The sequence below is a fragment of the Microtus pennsylvanicus genome, chromosome 14 (assembly GCF_037038515.1).
Source record: "Microtus pennsylvanicus isolate mMicPen1 chromosome 14, mMicPen1.hap1, whole genome shotgun sequence".
Taxonomy (NCBI): domain Eukaryota; kingdom Metazoa; phylum Chordata; class Mammalia; order Rodentia; family Cricetidae; genus Microtus; species Microtus pennsylvanicus.
This window is the reverse complement of record NC_134592.1, coordinates 36575738-36587803: the sequence shown is the minus strand read 5'-3', so window position 1 is coordinate 36587803 and position 12066 is coordinate 36575738. Positions and strand designations below refer to the sequence as shown.

Below are 12066 nucleotides of genomic sequence, written 5' to 3'. Positions count from 1 at the left end.
AACGCAGAGTCAAGGAGAATAGAAGAAGAATCCATTTGCAACCTCAATCTCTCACATACGTCATAGCACAACTGTGAGCTAAGAGACACAGGTCAAGCCTCTGGGCACTTTTCTGGGAGCTCTCCAAATCTGGCCTTTATAGAAGATAAAAAGCTTGTTTGTTTGTTTTGAGACAGGGTCTCTCTGTGTATTCCGGCTCTCCTAGAACTCACTATGTAGACCAGGGTGGCCTCAAACTCAAGAGATCTTACTGCCTCTGCCTCCCAAATGCTGGGATTACAGGCATCAAAATACAGTTTTTAGCCTGACAAAAGCATATGATAGTGAGACAGACCATCTCAAAGTGTTACAAGTTGTGAAATGCATCTCAGAGACAAGATGAGCAGTTTAAAATGTACACTCTGAAAAGATTGTGTGTATAAAATGTAACACAACTAAAATTTAAGAGAAGCCACAGAAAATTACATGTAGAAAGTCTATTTAATAAATGTTTACTATTCAAAAATAATACAAAATTATTACAAATATATAACTGATTTCTAGGTTCTACTCAGCTAGAAGAGAAAACTTAACAGTTTAAAACAAGAGGATTACAGGTTTGTGCCACCAAAGGTTTTTATTGTAAGATCAAAAGGAAAGATAATCTAGACACTATTTAAAGCCTAGCAATAAAATAGTTAAATAAACAAATATTTCAATATAATAGAACATAATTATTTAAAGTAAATATACTGGCTGTGATAGAAAAGATATAGGTAGGTAGGTAGGTAGGTAGGTAGATAGATACAGGCTGTGGTAGAAAAGATATAGACAGACAAACAGAGAAAGAGAGAGAGACTATCTCAGCCTCACTGTATTAATGTAAACTTACACAATGGTATATTGACAGACTGGAAGAAAGTGATTTGTAAGCAGAAATGGTTATATGATTGGTAATTGTCTTCTAAGATTTTTGTGAATTATTATTATTTCTTAAAGTGTATCTTTATCAGAGAGAGGCTGATGAGATCTAAAATAAATCCTAACTTTTACTCATTCTGACAACAGAAATTCATATCGACTGAACAAAAGAGGCAAGGGTAAGCAGACAGAGAAAAGGTAGGCTTTCGCATGAGAAAGGAAGAACACTGCTCACCTGGAAGACAGGAACTACTTGGGATATCTCATGTGGCTTCCCTGGGTCCTTCAATAAAATGCAGAGGTAGTAAATCACCTTCTGCTGTAAGAAAAGACACCAGACAGAGGTCTCGGTGAAACTCATCTTGTTTCGTTTTCCTTCAAGGGAAGAATAAAATCCTTTCCACGAATTACCTCTAAGTAGTGAAATATTTGACAACTTTTGACATAGAAGAAAAGTTTATTTTTATCCTTGTTTATTTATTTTTTCAAGACAAGGTTTTTCTGTACTTTTGTAGCCTGTCCTGGAACTCACTAGACCAGGCTGGCCTTGAACTCACAGAGATCTTGTTACCTCTGCTGGGATTAAAGGCGTCCGCCACCATCGCCCAGCTTTCATCCTTTATCTTTATTTGATATATACAAAAAAATCTTTTTGCTTTGTTTTTGCTGAGACAGGGTCTTACTATGTATCACTGGCTAGCCTGGAACTTGCTATGTACACCAGGCTAGCCTCACTCACAGAGATCCACCTGCCTCTGCCTCCCAGATGCTAGGATGAAAAGCGTGTGCAACCTTGCATAGCAAATAAAAAAATAATCATCACTGAATTGTAATGTACTGACAAATAGAAACATCAAAGCTAGATTAAGGTAACCATTCAAACACTTGCCAAGTCTCAAATTCTGTACCATCAGAATGTCCACTCTGAAGCCACAGAGCTTTGCTTAGGGTTTATACTTTATCAATTATACTTTTATGCCACTTACCCACTCCAAAACAGGGGAAAAATGACATAGAATTGAAACCAGAATAAGAATTAGCTTTACATCTTCCTTCATGACTTCATGTGTCCCTTTGCCTACATTCTGATTTTTAAAGAATTACCTCCCTTCAAAAAAAAAGGGGGGGGGCAAGTATGTTAGTATGAACCAGAAGTCCTACTAATCAGGAGGCCAAGGCAAGTGGCTCCTTGAAACTAGGTTAGATATTAGAAGGCAACCTGAGCAACATAGTGAGACCTCATTCCGAGAAAGGAAGCAATCAAATGCTCTTGCATCTGAGCTACAAGATATAAGACAAAACGCTGACTCTTTCTTTATCCACGACAGACTGAGACCTCTGCAGCAACCATGGTTTATGCATTTGCTATGCTTTTTAATAGAGTGTACTCCTACTTATAAAAAAAGCAAAAGTTTGTTAGCCAGGCATGGTGACATACGTCTCTAATCCCAGCACTCAGGAGAATCTGTAGATTTCTGTGAGTTTGAGGACAATCTGGTTTACATAGTTAAGTTCTAGGACAGCCAGGGCTACATAATGAGACCCTGGCTCAAAAACAAACAAACAACAAGAGTAGGGGGCAGGGGGCTAAAGAAATGGCTCAGCAGTTAGGAGTGCTTGCTGCCTTTCTTCTTCTTTTTTTTTTTATTTTCTTTCTTTCTTTCTTTTTTAAATATTTATTTATTTATTGTGTATGCAATATTCTTTCTGTGTGTATGCTTGAAGGCCAGAAGAGGGCACCAGATCTCATTACAGATGGTTGTGAGCCACCATGTGGTTGCTGGGAATTGAACGCAGGACCTCTGGAACAGCAGAGCCTCTTAACCGCTGAGCCATCTCTCCAGCCCCTGCTTGCTGCCTTTCAACAGAATGGAGTTCAGTTCCTAGTGTCCATTTTCGGTGGCTCACAACCGCCTGTGACACCACCTCCAGGGGATCTGACCTCCTCTTCTGACCTCAATAGGATACATACACAGACACACACACATAAGTAAAAATAAAAATTTGTAAAATTATGAACAAGCACAAAGAGATAGAGGCAGGAGGATGGGAAGTTCAAGGCCAGCATAAGCTATATAGTCAGACCCTGACTCAGGAAAAAAAAAAACAGTTTACTGTAAGGCAGTACAGGACTACACTTGGCAGCAACCACAAGATCTTGTTATTACATCTTTTGATTCATCAATGAGATGTCTGAGTGAGTAAACTGTACCATTATACAAGAATGTTCTGTACAACCAGCAGACTGGTAAACGATGCATTTCTTAGAACACACCCATCACCGAGGAAACTTATTTTAATGTAAGTTTCTCTTTCATGGTTCACGAGCATGCCAGCCAAAAAATAACTACTTGTATTGGAAAGGAGGATCCTTAAGTTTAATTTTGTGACAATGAATGCTTTATGAGCAGACTGCCTCCATGCAGAGTTCAGAGATACCCCGTAAACACTTACTTACCATGTAAATAGCCTCATTAATGATAACATCCTTGACCTTGTCCATCTCTATGAAGGTGGTACTTTCTTTGCCAGAAGCATAGGATGAAGTCATCTGGATGCCAAGTGAATCGATGATTAAGAGAGTCTCTTGATCAATCTTCACAAAATGGAGGTAACCAAGCAGGCCTATGATGGTGATGAAGATGGCAGCAGAGAGGATCATGCTATTCTGAAGAGAGAGCCAGACACAGGCAGGAAGATTACCAAATGCCCCTATGTGGATCTGTAACACACAGCGAGTTAAACCGACCATGAGGGACAAGGCCTTTGCTCCGGTCACTACGCTGAAGTGAAGAGATGAGGGAACAAGCATGGAGGGGGATCACTTTCTCTGGAGCTCCTGAAGTGTCTGGACAGCACGCAGAGTGAAAAGGTCCAGACTACTAATGAATAGGTCTGGGATGTCCCAGCAAAACATCCGCCATCATCACATCTATCTCAGAAATTTTCTTCCTAAAATAACAACTTAAGGACCCAGTGCTTCCCTCTCCTATTCCCCCTGAAAAATATATAGCACAGAATTACAGACACAACTGTGAGGTGCTCTGTACAGCAGCTGATACGACTCCCTGAATGACAGTCACTTATATTTTCCTAATAGAATTTGGAATACATTTTGATTGGTTTAGAAGTAGACACAACCCTAGCCAATGAGAAGTTGTAGTCAAAGGTCTACAGAAGAGGCCAATTTACTATATTATTATATTTTTAAAAAAATATGAGTAGAAAGCCAGGCGATGGTGGCGCACGCCTTTAATCCCAGCACTCGGGAGGCAGAGGCAGGCGGATCTTTGTGAGTTCGAGGCCAGCCTGGTCTACAAGAGCTAGTGCCAGGACAGGCTCCAAAGCCACAGAGAAACCCTGTCTCGAAAACCCCCCCCCAAAAAAAATATGAGTAGAAAGAATGGAGAAAGGAAAGCGGGGTGGGGGAGGGAACAGTGCCAGGGGCATTAAGATTAAAGCATCCAGGGATAGCCTATGATGCAAGACTTAGTTGGTGCAGAGATTTATTAGAAGTCAGTGGTTTCTGGTGGGTACACTCTCCCACAAAGACATTCGGGCTGAGGACTAAGAGTACACTGGAGGGAGTTTGAAGGGAGGGTCAAATAAGACTCTCACTTGAACTCTGAGATCTTCGGACCTTACTTCTTACTGTGTTAATAATGGCCTCATCATTTTCATCTCCTCTTGTTCTGGGTTACTTACGGCTATGACCAAATGTTAAGGGGTCAGAAAATGGTAGGCAGGTTGGGGGTGTAGCTTAGTGGTACAGCATTTGTCTGGCATGAACAGGCCCTATTAGATCCATACCACTGCCCACTGCACCCACCCCCACGTGCACACAGGAGCTATGTATGTCCTTCTGTCTAAGACACATTTATAACCTTTACCACTTCTGAAGCTGCAATGTGGGATGTTTTGTTTTGTTGTTTCTTTCATTTGGTGTCTCACACTCTTGCTCCCGACTCTACAAAGAAAAGGTAATCACTGAACTAGTTAGTGTCTTAGGATTTCTACTGCTGTGATAACACACCATGCCAAAAGCTACCTGGGGAGAAAAGGGTTTCTTTCGGCCTACAGTTCCACATCACAGTCCACCACCATCACTGGGGGAAGTCAGGACAGGAACTAAAACTGGGCAGGAACCTAGAGGCAGGAGCTGATGCAGAGGCCGTAAAGGGGAGCTGCTTACTGGCTTGCTCTCCATGGCTTGCTCACCCTGCCTTATAAAACCCACCCAGCCAATATTGGCATTACCCACTGAAGAAAATGTGTCACAGGCTTCCCATGGGCCAATCTGGTGGTGGCATTTTCTCAATTGACGTTTCCTCTCCCAAAATGACTCCAGTTTGTGTTGTTGACATAAAAACTAACCAGCACACCTAGAATCAATAAAACTCAGTAATGCTGAACCACATTCACAAAGCCAAAAAATGTCTCACTCTTTGCACTGACCAGTCCCCCTTTAACCTGACTCTAATTCTTCTAAGTATTCTATGACCTCAGCATCTGTCTTTAATGGACTTGAAGGCCCTGTCATCCAGGAATTGTGCTGAATTAGCTTGAGAGAAGTCATCCTTTGAGGGCAAACCCCAATGACTAAATACATATCCCCACAGGCCCCATCTCTTAAAGGTTCCACATTTTGTTTTGCTGTTGGCTTTTTGTTTGCTTGTTTTTAAACAATGACCCTAAGCTGGGTGGTGGTGGCGCACACCTTTAATCCCAGCACTTGGGAGGCAGAGGCAGGCGGATCTCTGTGAGTTCGAGACCAGCCTAGTCTACAAGAGCTAGTTCCAGGACAGGCTCCAAAACCACAGAGAAACCCTGTCTCGAAAAGCCCAAAAAAATAAAAAATAAAAATAAAATAAAATAAACAATGAGCCTATCAAATCTATTTTTATTTATGTGTTTTGGTGTTTTGCCTGCATGTATGTCTATCTGTGTAAGGAAGGATATCAGGTTCCCTGGAAGTGGAGTCACAGACAATCGAGAGTTGCCATGTTCAATTCAACTAGGAATTGAACCCAGGTCCTCTGGAAGAGTCATCTCTCCAGTCCCGACATATCAAATAGAAACTGTTGCATCTACCTCCTGCAGTTCTAACTGGACAAGCGTTGTGATACACATCTTTAATACCAGTTCTGGGGAGGCAGAGGCAAATGGATCTGAGTTCCAGGCCAGCCAAAGCTACACAGTGAGACCTTGTCTCAAAACAAAACAAAACCCAATCAGGCATGGTGGTGTACTCCTTTAGTCCTAGCATTTGGGAGGCTGAGGCAGGTGGATCTCTGAGTTCAAAGCCAACCTGGTCAAAGAGTGAGCTCCAGGCCAGAAAAGGCTACACCGTGAGACCCTTTCTCTAAAAAACAAAGAACAAAAACAGGCTGGAGAGACAGCTCATTGGTTAAGAGCACTGGCTGCTCTTCCAGAGGACCTGGGTTCAATTTCTAGCAACCACATGGTAGCTCACAGCTGTCTGTAATTTCAGTTCCAGGGGACCTGACACCATCTTCTGACCTCCTTGGACACCAGGCACATGTGGTACAGACAAACATACAGGCAAAATACCAATACGCATAAAATAAAATTTAAATAATAGAAAAGAACAAAAAGAATATGGGTCAGAGACCTACAAAGACTAAAATATTAATTTGGCTTTTAAAAGAAAAGGTTTGCTGACTTCTGTTCAGATAATTACTTTTGGCTGATAAATGAGAGTTAGAGCTGGGCCTCTGGTGACCCAGAAACATCAAGTTTCAAGTAACTAACTTCCAGGTGTAGAGAAATGTCTTGTAATCAGTACAGATTGAATAAACATTATGGAAGAAAGGCCAGATTAAATTCAGATGCAAGGTTGATACATAAGAGAGTCTAGTCGGGCAATGGTGACGCACGCTTTTAATCCCAGCACTCAGGGAGGCAGAGGCAGGCAGAACTCTGTGAGTTGGAGGCCAGCCTGGTCTAAAGAGGGAATTCCAGTACAGTCAGAGATACATAGAGAAATCCTGTCTTGAAAAAAGAATGAAGAAGAAGAAGAAAAGGAGGAGGGGGGAGGAGGGGAGGAGGAGAGGAGGAAGAGGAGGAAGAAGAGGAAGAGGAAGGAGGAGGAAGAGGAGGAAGGAAGAGGAAGAAGAGGAAGAGGAAGGAGGAGGAAGAGGAGGAAGGAGGAGGAAGAGGGAGGAGGAGGAGGGAGGAGGGAAGAGGGAGGAGGAGGAGGAAGAGGAAGAAGAAGAAGAAGAAGAAGAAGAAGAAGAAGAAGAAGAAGAAGAAGAAGAAGAAGAAGAAGAAGAAGAAGAAGAAGAAGAAGAAAAGGGAAAAAGTCTAGAATACTGTGTTACTGACTACAAGTGTCAGTAACAAGGAAGTGGGAAGGAAGAAGGGGGAGAGAAGAAGTGAGAGGGCAGGAGGGCCATAAAAAAGTGGAGAGGGAAAGAGAGGGGCAGAGAGAGATTGAAACACACAGGACTGTCCCATGAAGACTTCAAGGCAGCAGGCCCTCACTGGTGCAGAGAAGACAGTGCATGCTGGGAGGACTTAAAGCGCTCAGATTGGAATAGTATTAGAACTATGAATTCAAAGGCAAGGAGAATGACAGGATGAAGAACAGAAAATGCTCAGGGAATTTCGCCCACTCAGCTTTCTGTTAAGATAACCGGCCTCAAAGTCCATTTTCCTGGCTAGAATTCTAACAATGCACTATTCATTTGAGTCAGGGTTGGAGGCCACGTATTTGAATGTCTCCTTTGAGAGCTCTTTTCACTGCAGATATTCATTACCTTCATGAATATTTTGAACAGGGGCAAAGATCTGAAATTTTGGCACACAGAGCCCCAGGGAAGTTTTGGAGTATGAGGGAGCAAGCATTACTTCTGCACTTGGGGGACATTAGGGGTAATGCGCAAGAGAAGTATTAGTACAGCAGGGAGCTGGCATGACCCACTCTGAGCTGGTGTGGTGTACACAGCTGTAATTCCAGCACCTGATGAGGGCCGAGATTGGAGGATGGAGAGAGGACAGCCTGGGCTGCATGACAAGGCCCTGTATCTCAAAACAAACCAACACGTAGTGAACACGACTGCCTGAGACCTGTTAGAAAGTCAAGCAGCTCTGGTTCTGAAGCTCGTATCTGTCACCTGGCCAACATCAAGACTATTGCATGATTACTCTTTCTGAACCTTTGTTTTCTTCTAGGGTTGAAGTAAGAAATTCAGCAAAACAGCTAGCTAGCACTCTGGGCATGTAATATGTTCCTCCTTTCAGATAATTGCACGGGTGTCTGGAATATAGGCTAGCATTAAAGTTCAACTGGGCACGGCGATGTGTCCCTTTAATCCCAGCATTCAGGAGGCAGAGGCAGGGAATGTCTGTGAGTTCGAGGTCAGCCTGATCTACAGAATGAGTTCAAACCAGTCAGAGCTACATGGTGAGACACTAATGCCCCTCCAAAAAAAAAAAATAGAATAAAAATTCCACTATATTGTAAATTGTGGGGAGGGTTAGGTCAACTTAATGAATTCAACTGATCTGTGAAGAAACTTTTAGATACAAATTGGTACAAATTAGGGTCTTTAAAAAATACTATTTATGCCGGGCGGTGGTGGCGCACGCCTTTAATCCCAGCACTCGGGAGGCAGAGGCAGGCGGATCTCTGTGAGTTCGAGACCAGCCTGGTCTACAAGAGCTAGTTCCAGGACAGGCTCCAAAACCACAGAGAAACCCTGTCTCGAAAAACCAAAAAAAAAAAAAAATACTATTTATTTAAATTTATATGTTTTGTTTTATTTGAGACAGGGTCTCACTGTGTAGCCCTGATTGTTACGGAGCTCAGGATGTACAGTGATGCAGACCAGGCTGGCTCCTGCATCTCCCAGATGCTCCTGCCTCTGCTTCTCTAGTGTTGGGATGACAGGCGTGCGCCTTCACACCCAGCCTACTATTTACTGTGTGGAGGTCAGAGGACTTTTGGGAATCGCTCTTTCCTTCCATCATGTGAGTTTTGGGATTCTCACCTACGGGCATCAGCTGCCCTTACTTGCTGAGCCATACCCCAAGTCCTAAATGAGTGGTCTTAATTTCATCTATTTCTATGTAAATTATTATACTCTGCCATCTGCTTTGACGGCATAAAAACTCATGGGCCAGGTGTGATGAAACACACCCTTGGTCCCAGTCTAGGGAGGCAGAGCAGGTGCCACATAACTTGGCCTATAATCCAGTTCCAGTACCACATATACTGAGACCCTGACAAAATAAAAAAAGGAAGAAGAAAGCGAATGGATGTTCTAATACAAACAATATGCGGATTACAGAAATAAGCAGTTCTAGTGTACTTAGCTCTGGCGAGACCACACTGGGAATATTTTCATTTCAGGACACTATACAGGAAACCAGCACTCATCCTGAGCAATTGGATGATGCTTTTTACTTGAAAACTGTCACAAACTCACGGCATTTGACCGTAACAATATCATTAACCATCTTAGATATGTGAAAAGTGAGGCTCAGAAGAAAAAAAAAAACACTAAAAGTTTGGAAACTAAACATTGAAAACACTCATGTCCTAAATTTGGCAATTCTTTAGAAAGTGCACTTAAGGCCGTGCAGTGGTGGTGCACGCCTTTAATCCCAGCACTTGGGAGGCAGAGGCAGGCGGATCTCTGTGAGTTCGAGGCCAGCCTGGTCTACAAGAGCTAGTTCCAGGACAGGATACAAGGCTACAGAGAAACCCTGTCTCGGGGGACAAAAAGGTGTACTTAAATTGGGGAAGGGTTGGGAGGGGGAGGCGGCTGACATGGTCTTGAAACGCAGAGACCAGGAAGAAATAGTGCGCTCCTCCTGCGCACACACACGTGCACAGCTGTGTCTGCCAAAGCCCCTTTCTGGAATTCTGTGGTCCTCTGGCTTTTATAGGCAGTGAGGCGTGAATGGGGGAGGAGCATCCACTGACAGTTCTCTCCGAGGAGGTACGCTCTGGGGATGAGCAGGGCAGCCACCCAGTGAGGGAGAACATTTCCAGCCACGGGACGGCGTCCCGGGCCCAGAGTCCCCACACTCCGGCCCGGGCCCACGGGTCAGCGCTTTTTAAAGCGGCCGCCTGCGAGGGCCGAGCACCGGCCTTTACCTCGCACAGCGTGAAGAGTCCGTAGGCCGCCAGCCACACGGCGCAGGTGACGGCGGTCAGCGAGCGCAGAGACAGCCGAGCCGAGCTGAGGCCGAACTCGCGGCAGTACGGCGAGTAGTAGCGACGCCGCAGCACCACGCGGCCGCCGCAGATATCCGAGAAGCTCTTCTCGTCCTCCATGGCCGCGTACGCCAGGCGCTCGCGCCGCTCTAGCGCACCCGGAGGACCGAAGTCTCGCCGGCTCCCGACCGTTCCGGAAGCGGCTCGGCCCCGCCCGCCACGCGCTCCGCGCAGCCGTAGTTGCGCCCCGAGAGCCGGGCAAGGGGTTGAAGCTGGTTCTCCTGGTTTGTCCATAGCCCAGGCTCCCCAGATACGTGGCACCAGTTTCAGACAGATTAGGATCTCTGTTCACTCGGCTGACTCATTTATATTGCGACTCCAGAGTGAGCCCCAGAAATGGTCCACAGGTGTGTTCATTCATTCATGCATTCATTTCCTTGCGAAGGAATTTTAGGTGCTGATGATTCCCTGTTCCCCAGGGGAATCTAGTAGGAAAAAGCGATATGGATGTAACTTTTTTTTAAAAATATATTTATTTATTATGTATACAATATTCTGTCTGTGTGTATGTCTGTAGGCCAGAAGAGGGCACCAGACCTCATTACAGATGGTTGTGAGCCACTATGTGGTTGCTGGGAATTGAACTCAAGACCTTTGGAAGAGCAGGCAATGCTCTTAACCACTGAGCCATCTCTCCAGCCCCCTGGATGTAACTTAAAGTAGTATTATTGGCAAAAATGTTAAGACCAGTAGAAAAGGACTGGGCAACCTTAAGTGACGCTCTCATCACTAAACCTACAAGGATGAAGGCCACACTGGTGTGGGGGATCCTGGGGAAGAAAATCTCCAGAAAATAAAAGGACCGGGCAAAGCTTGGAGGCTGGAACAGGGTTAAGTCACAGAAATCAAAAAATTAGAGAGGTTAGTATGCATGGGAAAACAAAGTTAGGAACGTAGGTAAGCCTAAGACCCGGGTTTGGGCTGGACAGATGTCTTCGCTGTTAAGAGTTTATCAATCCCAAAGATGGGAGGAGAAAGACCACACTCACAAATCATCATGGCCACATTAACAAAAGCAAGCTGTCATTTAAAGTGAGCTTTTCTATTCACATACACGGGGCTGCCTCCCTGTAAGGCAGGGTTCAGGTGTCTGTGTTTGATGTGAGGAAAACAAGGCGTTTATAGCTCAGGAGTAGAATTTGGTGGGCAAAATAGGATTACAGGAGCGGAACATCAGCATGACAAGTTAGTCCATCCCGAAACAAAAACAAACTTGCAAGATAGGCATAACAAAGTAGTCATAACAGGTCGTCATAATGACGAAGTCATAGGTGGTCATATAACCTTTTATACAAAGGTAGGGTTGCAAGACGGTTATAAATAACTTTTTCAAAGACATGATGGCCATTCCTGGAATAGGCAATGCAGAACCATTTATAGTTAAGATTCAGACTGGGTTCTTAAAATCTTTTTATGGAGCTCTCGTTTTAGTATTTGCTACAAGTAGATTTAGCAGTGTAAGAAGACCATGTTAGGAGCCATCCTGGTGGCTCTGCAGGGAAAGGCACCTGCCCCAGGCTGATGGCTTATGTTTGCTTCATGAATCCACAGTGGGAGGAGGGAACCAGCTCCCACAAGTTGACTTCTGCTTGCCACATGCTCTCTAGCTATGACATGTGTGCACCAATAAATAAATAAATAAATAAATAAATGTTTTGTTTATGTTTAAGAATGCTGTCTTAGGCAGGGCGATGGTGGCGCACGCCTTTAATCCCAGCACTCGGGAGGCAGAGGCAGGCTGATCTCTGTGAGTTCGAGACCAGCCTGGTCTACCTACAGAGCTAGTTCCAGGACAGGCTCCAAAGCCACAGAGAAACCCTGTCTCAAAAAACCATGCTTTTTTATTCAATTTGAGTTTGGTGGGTGGTATTTCAAAACAAGTTCCACTCTATAGCCCAAGCTCGAATCAACTTGTGATTCCT

General features: G+C 44.2%; 1 protein-coding gene across 5 annotated transcripts in view; it reads right to left on the bottom strand.

The window, feature by feature from the left end:
* Pigh (phosphatidylinositol glycan anchor biosynthesis class H) overlaps positions 1-10283 on the bottom strand; it is a 28432-nt gene extending 18149 nt beyond the window's left edge. For 4 of the 5 annotated variants that reach the window (XR_012907763.1, XM_075948491.1, XM_075948488.1 and 1 more), the window contains exons 1-3: positions 10025-10283; positions 3359-3568; positions 1136-1219 (exon numbers count right to left, since the gene is read on the bottom strand). Coding sequence is in view for 4 of the 5 variants with exons in the window: in XM_075948491.1 (XP_075804606.1) it covers positions 1136-1219; positions 3359-3568; positions 10025-10204 (474 nt within the window). In the remaining variant the exon portion in view is untranslated. The remainder of the gene's footprint in view (positions 1-1135; positions 1220-3358; positions 3569-10024) is intronic. The other variant, XM_075948490.1, reaches the window with a different exon arrangement.
* Positions 10284-12066: the final 1783 nt, after the last annotated feature.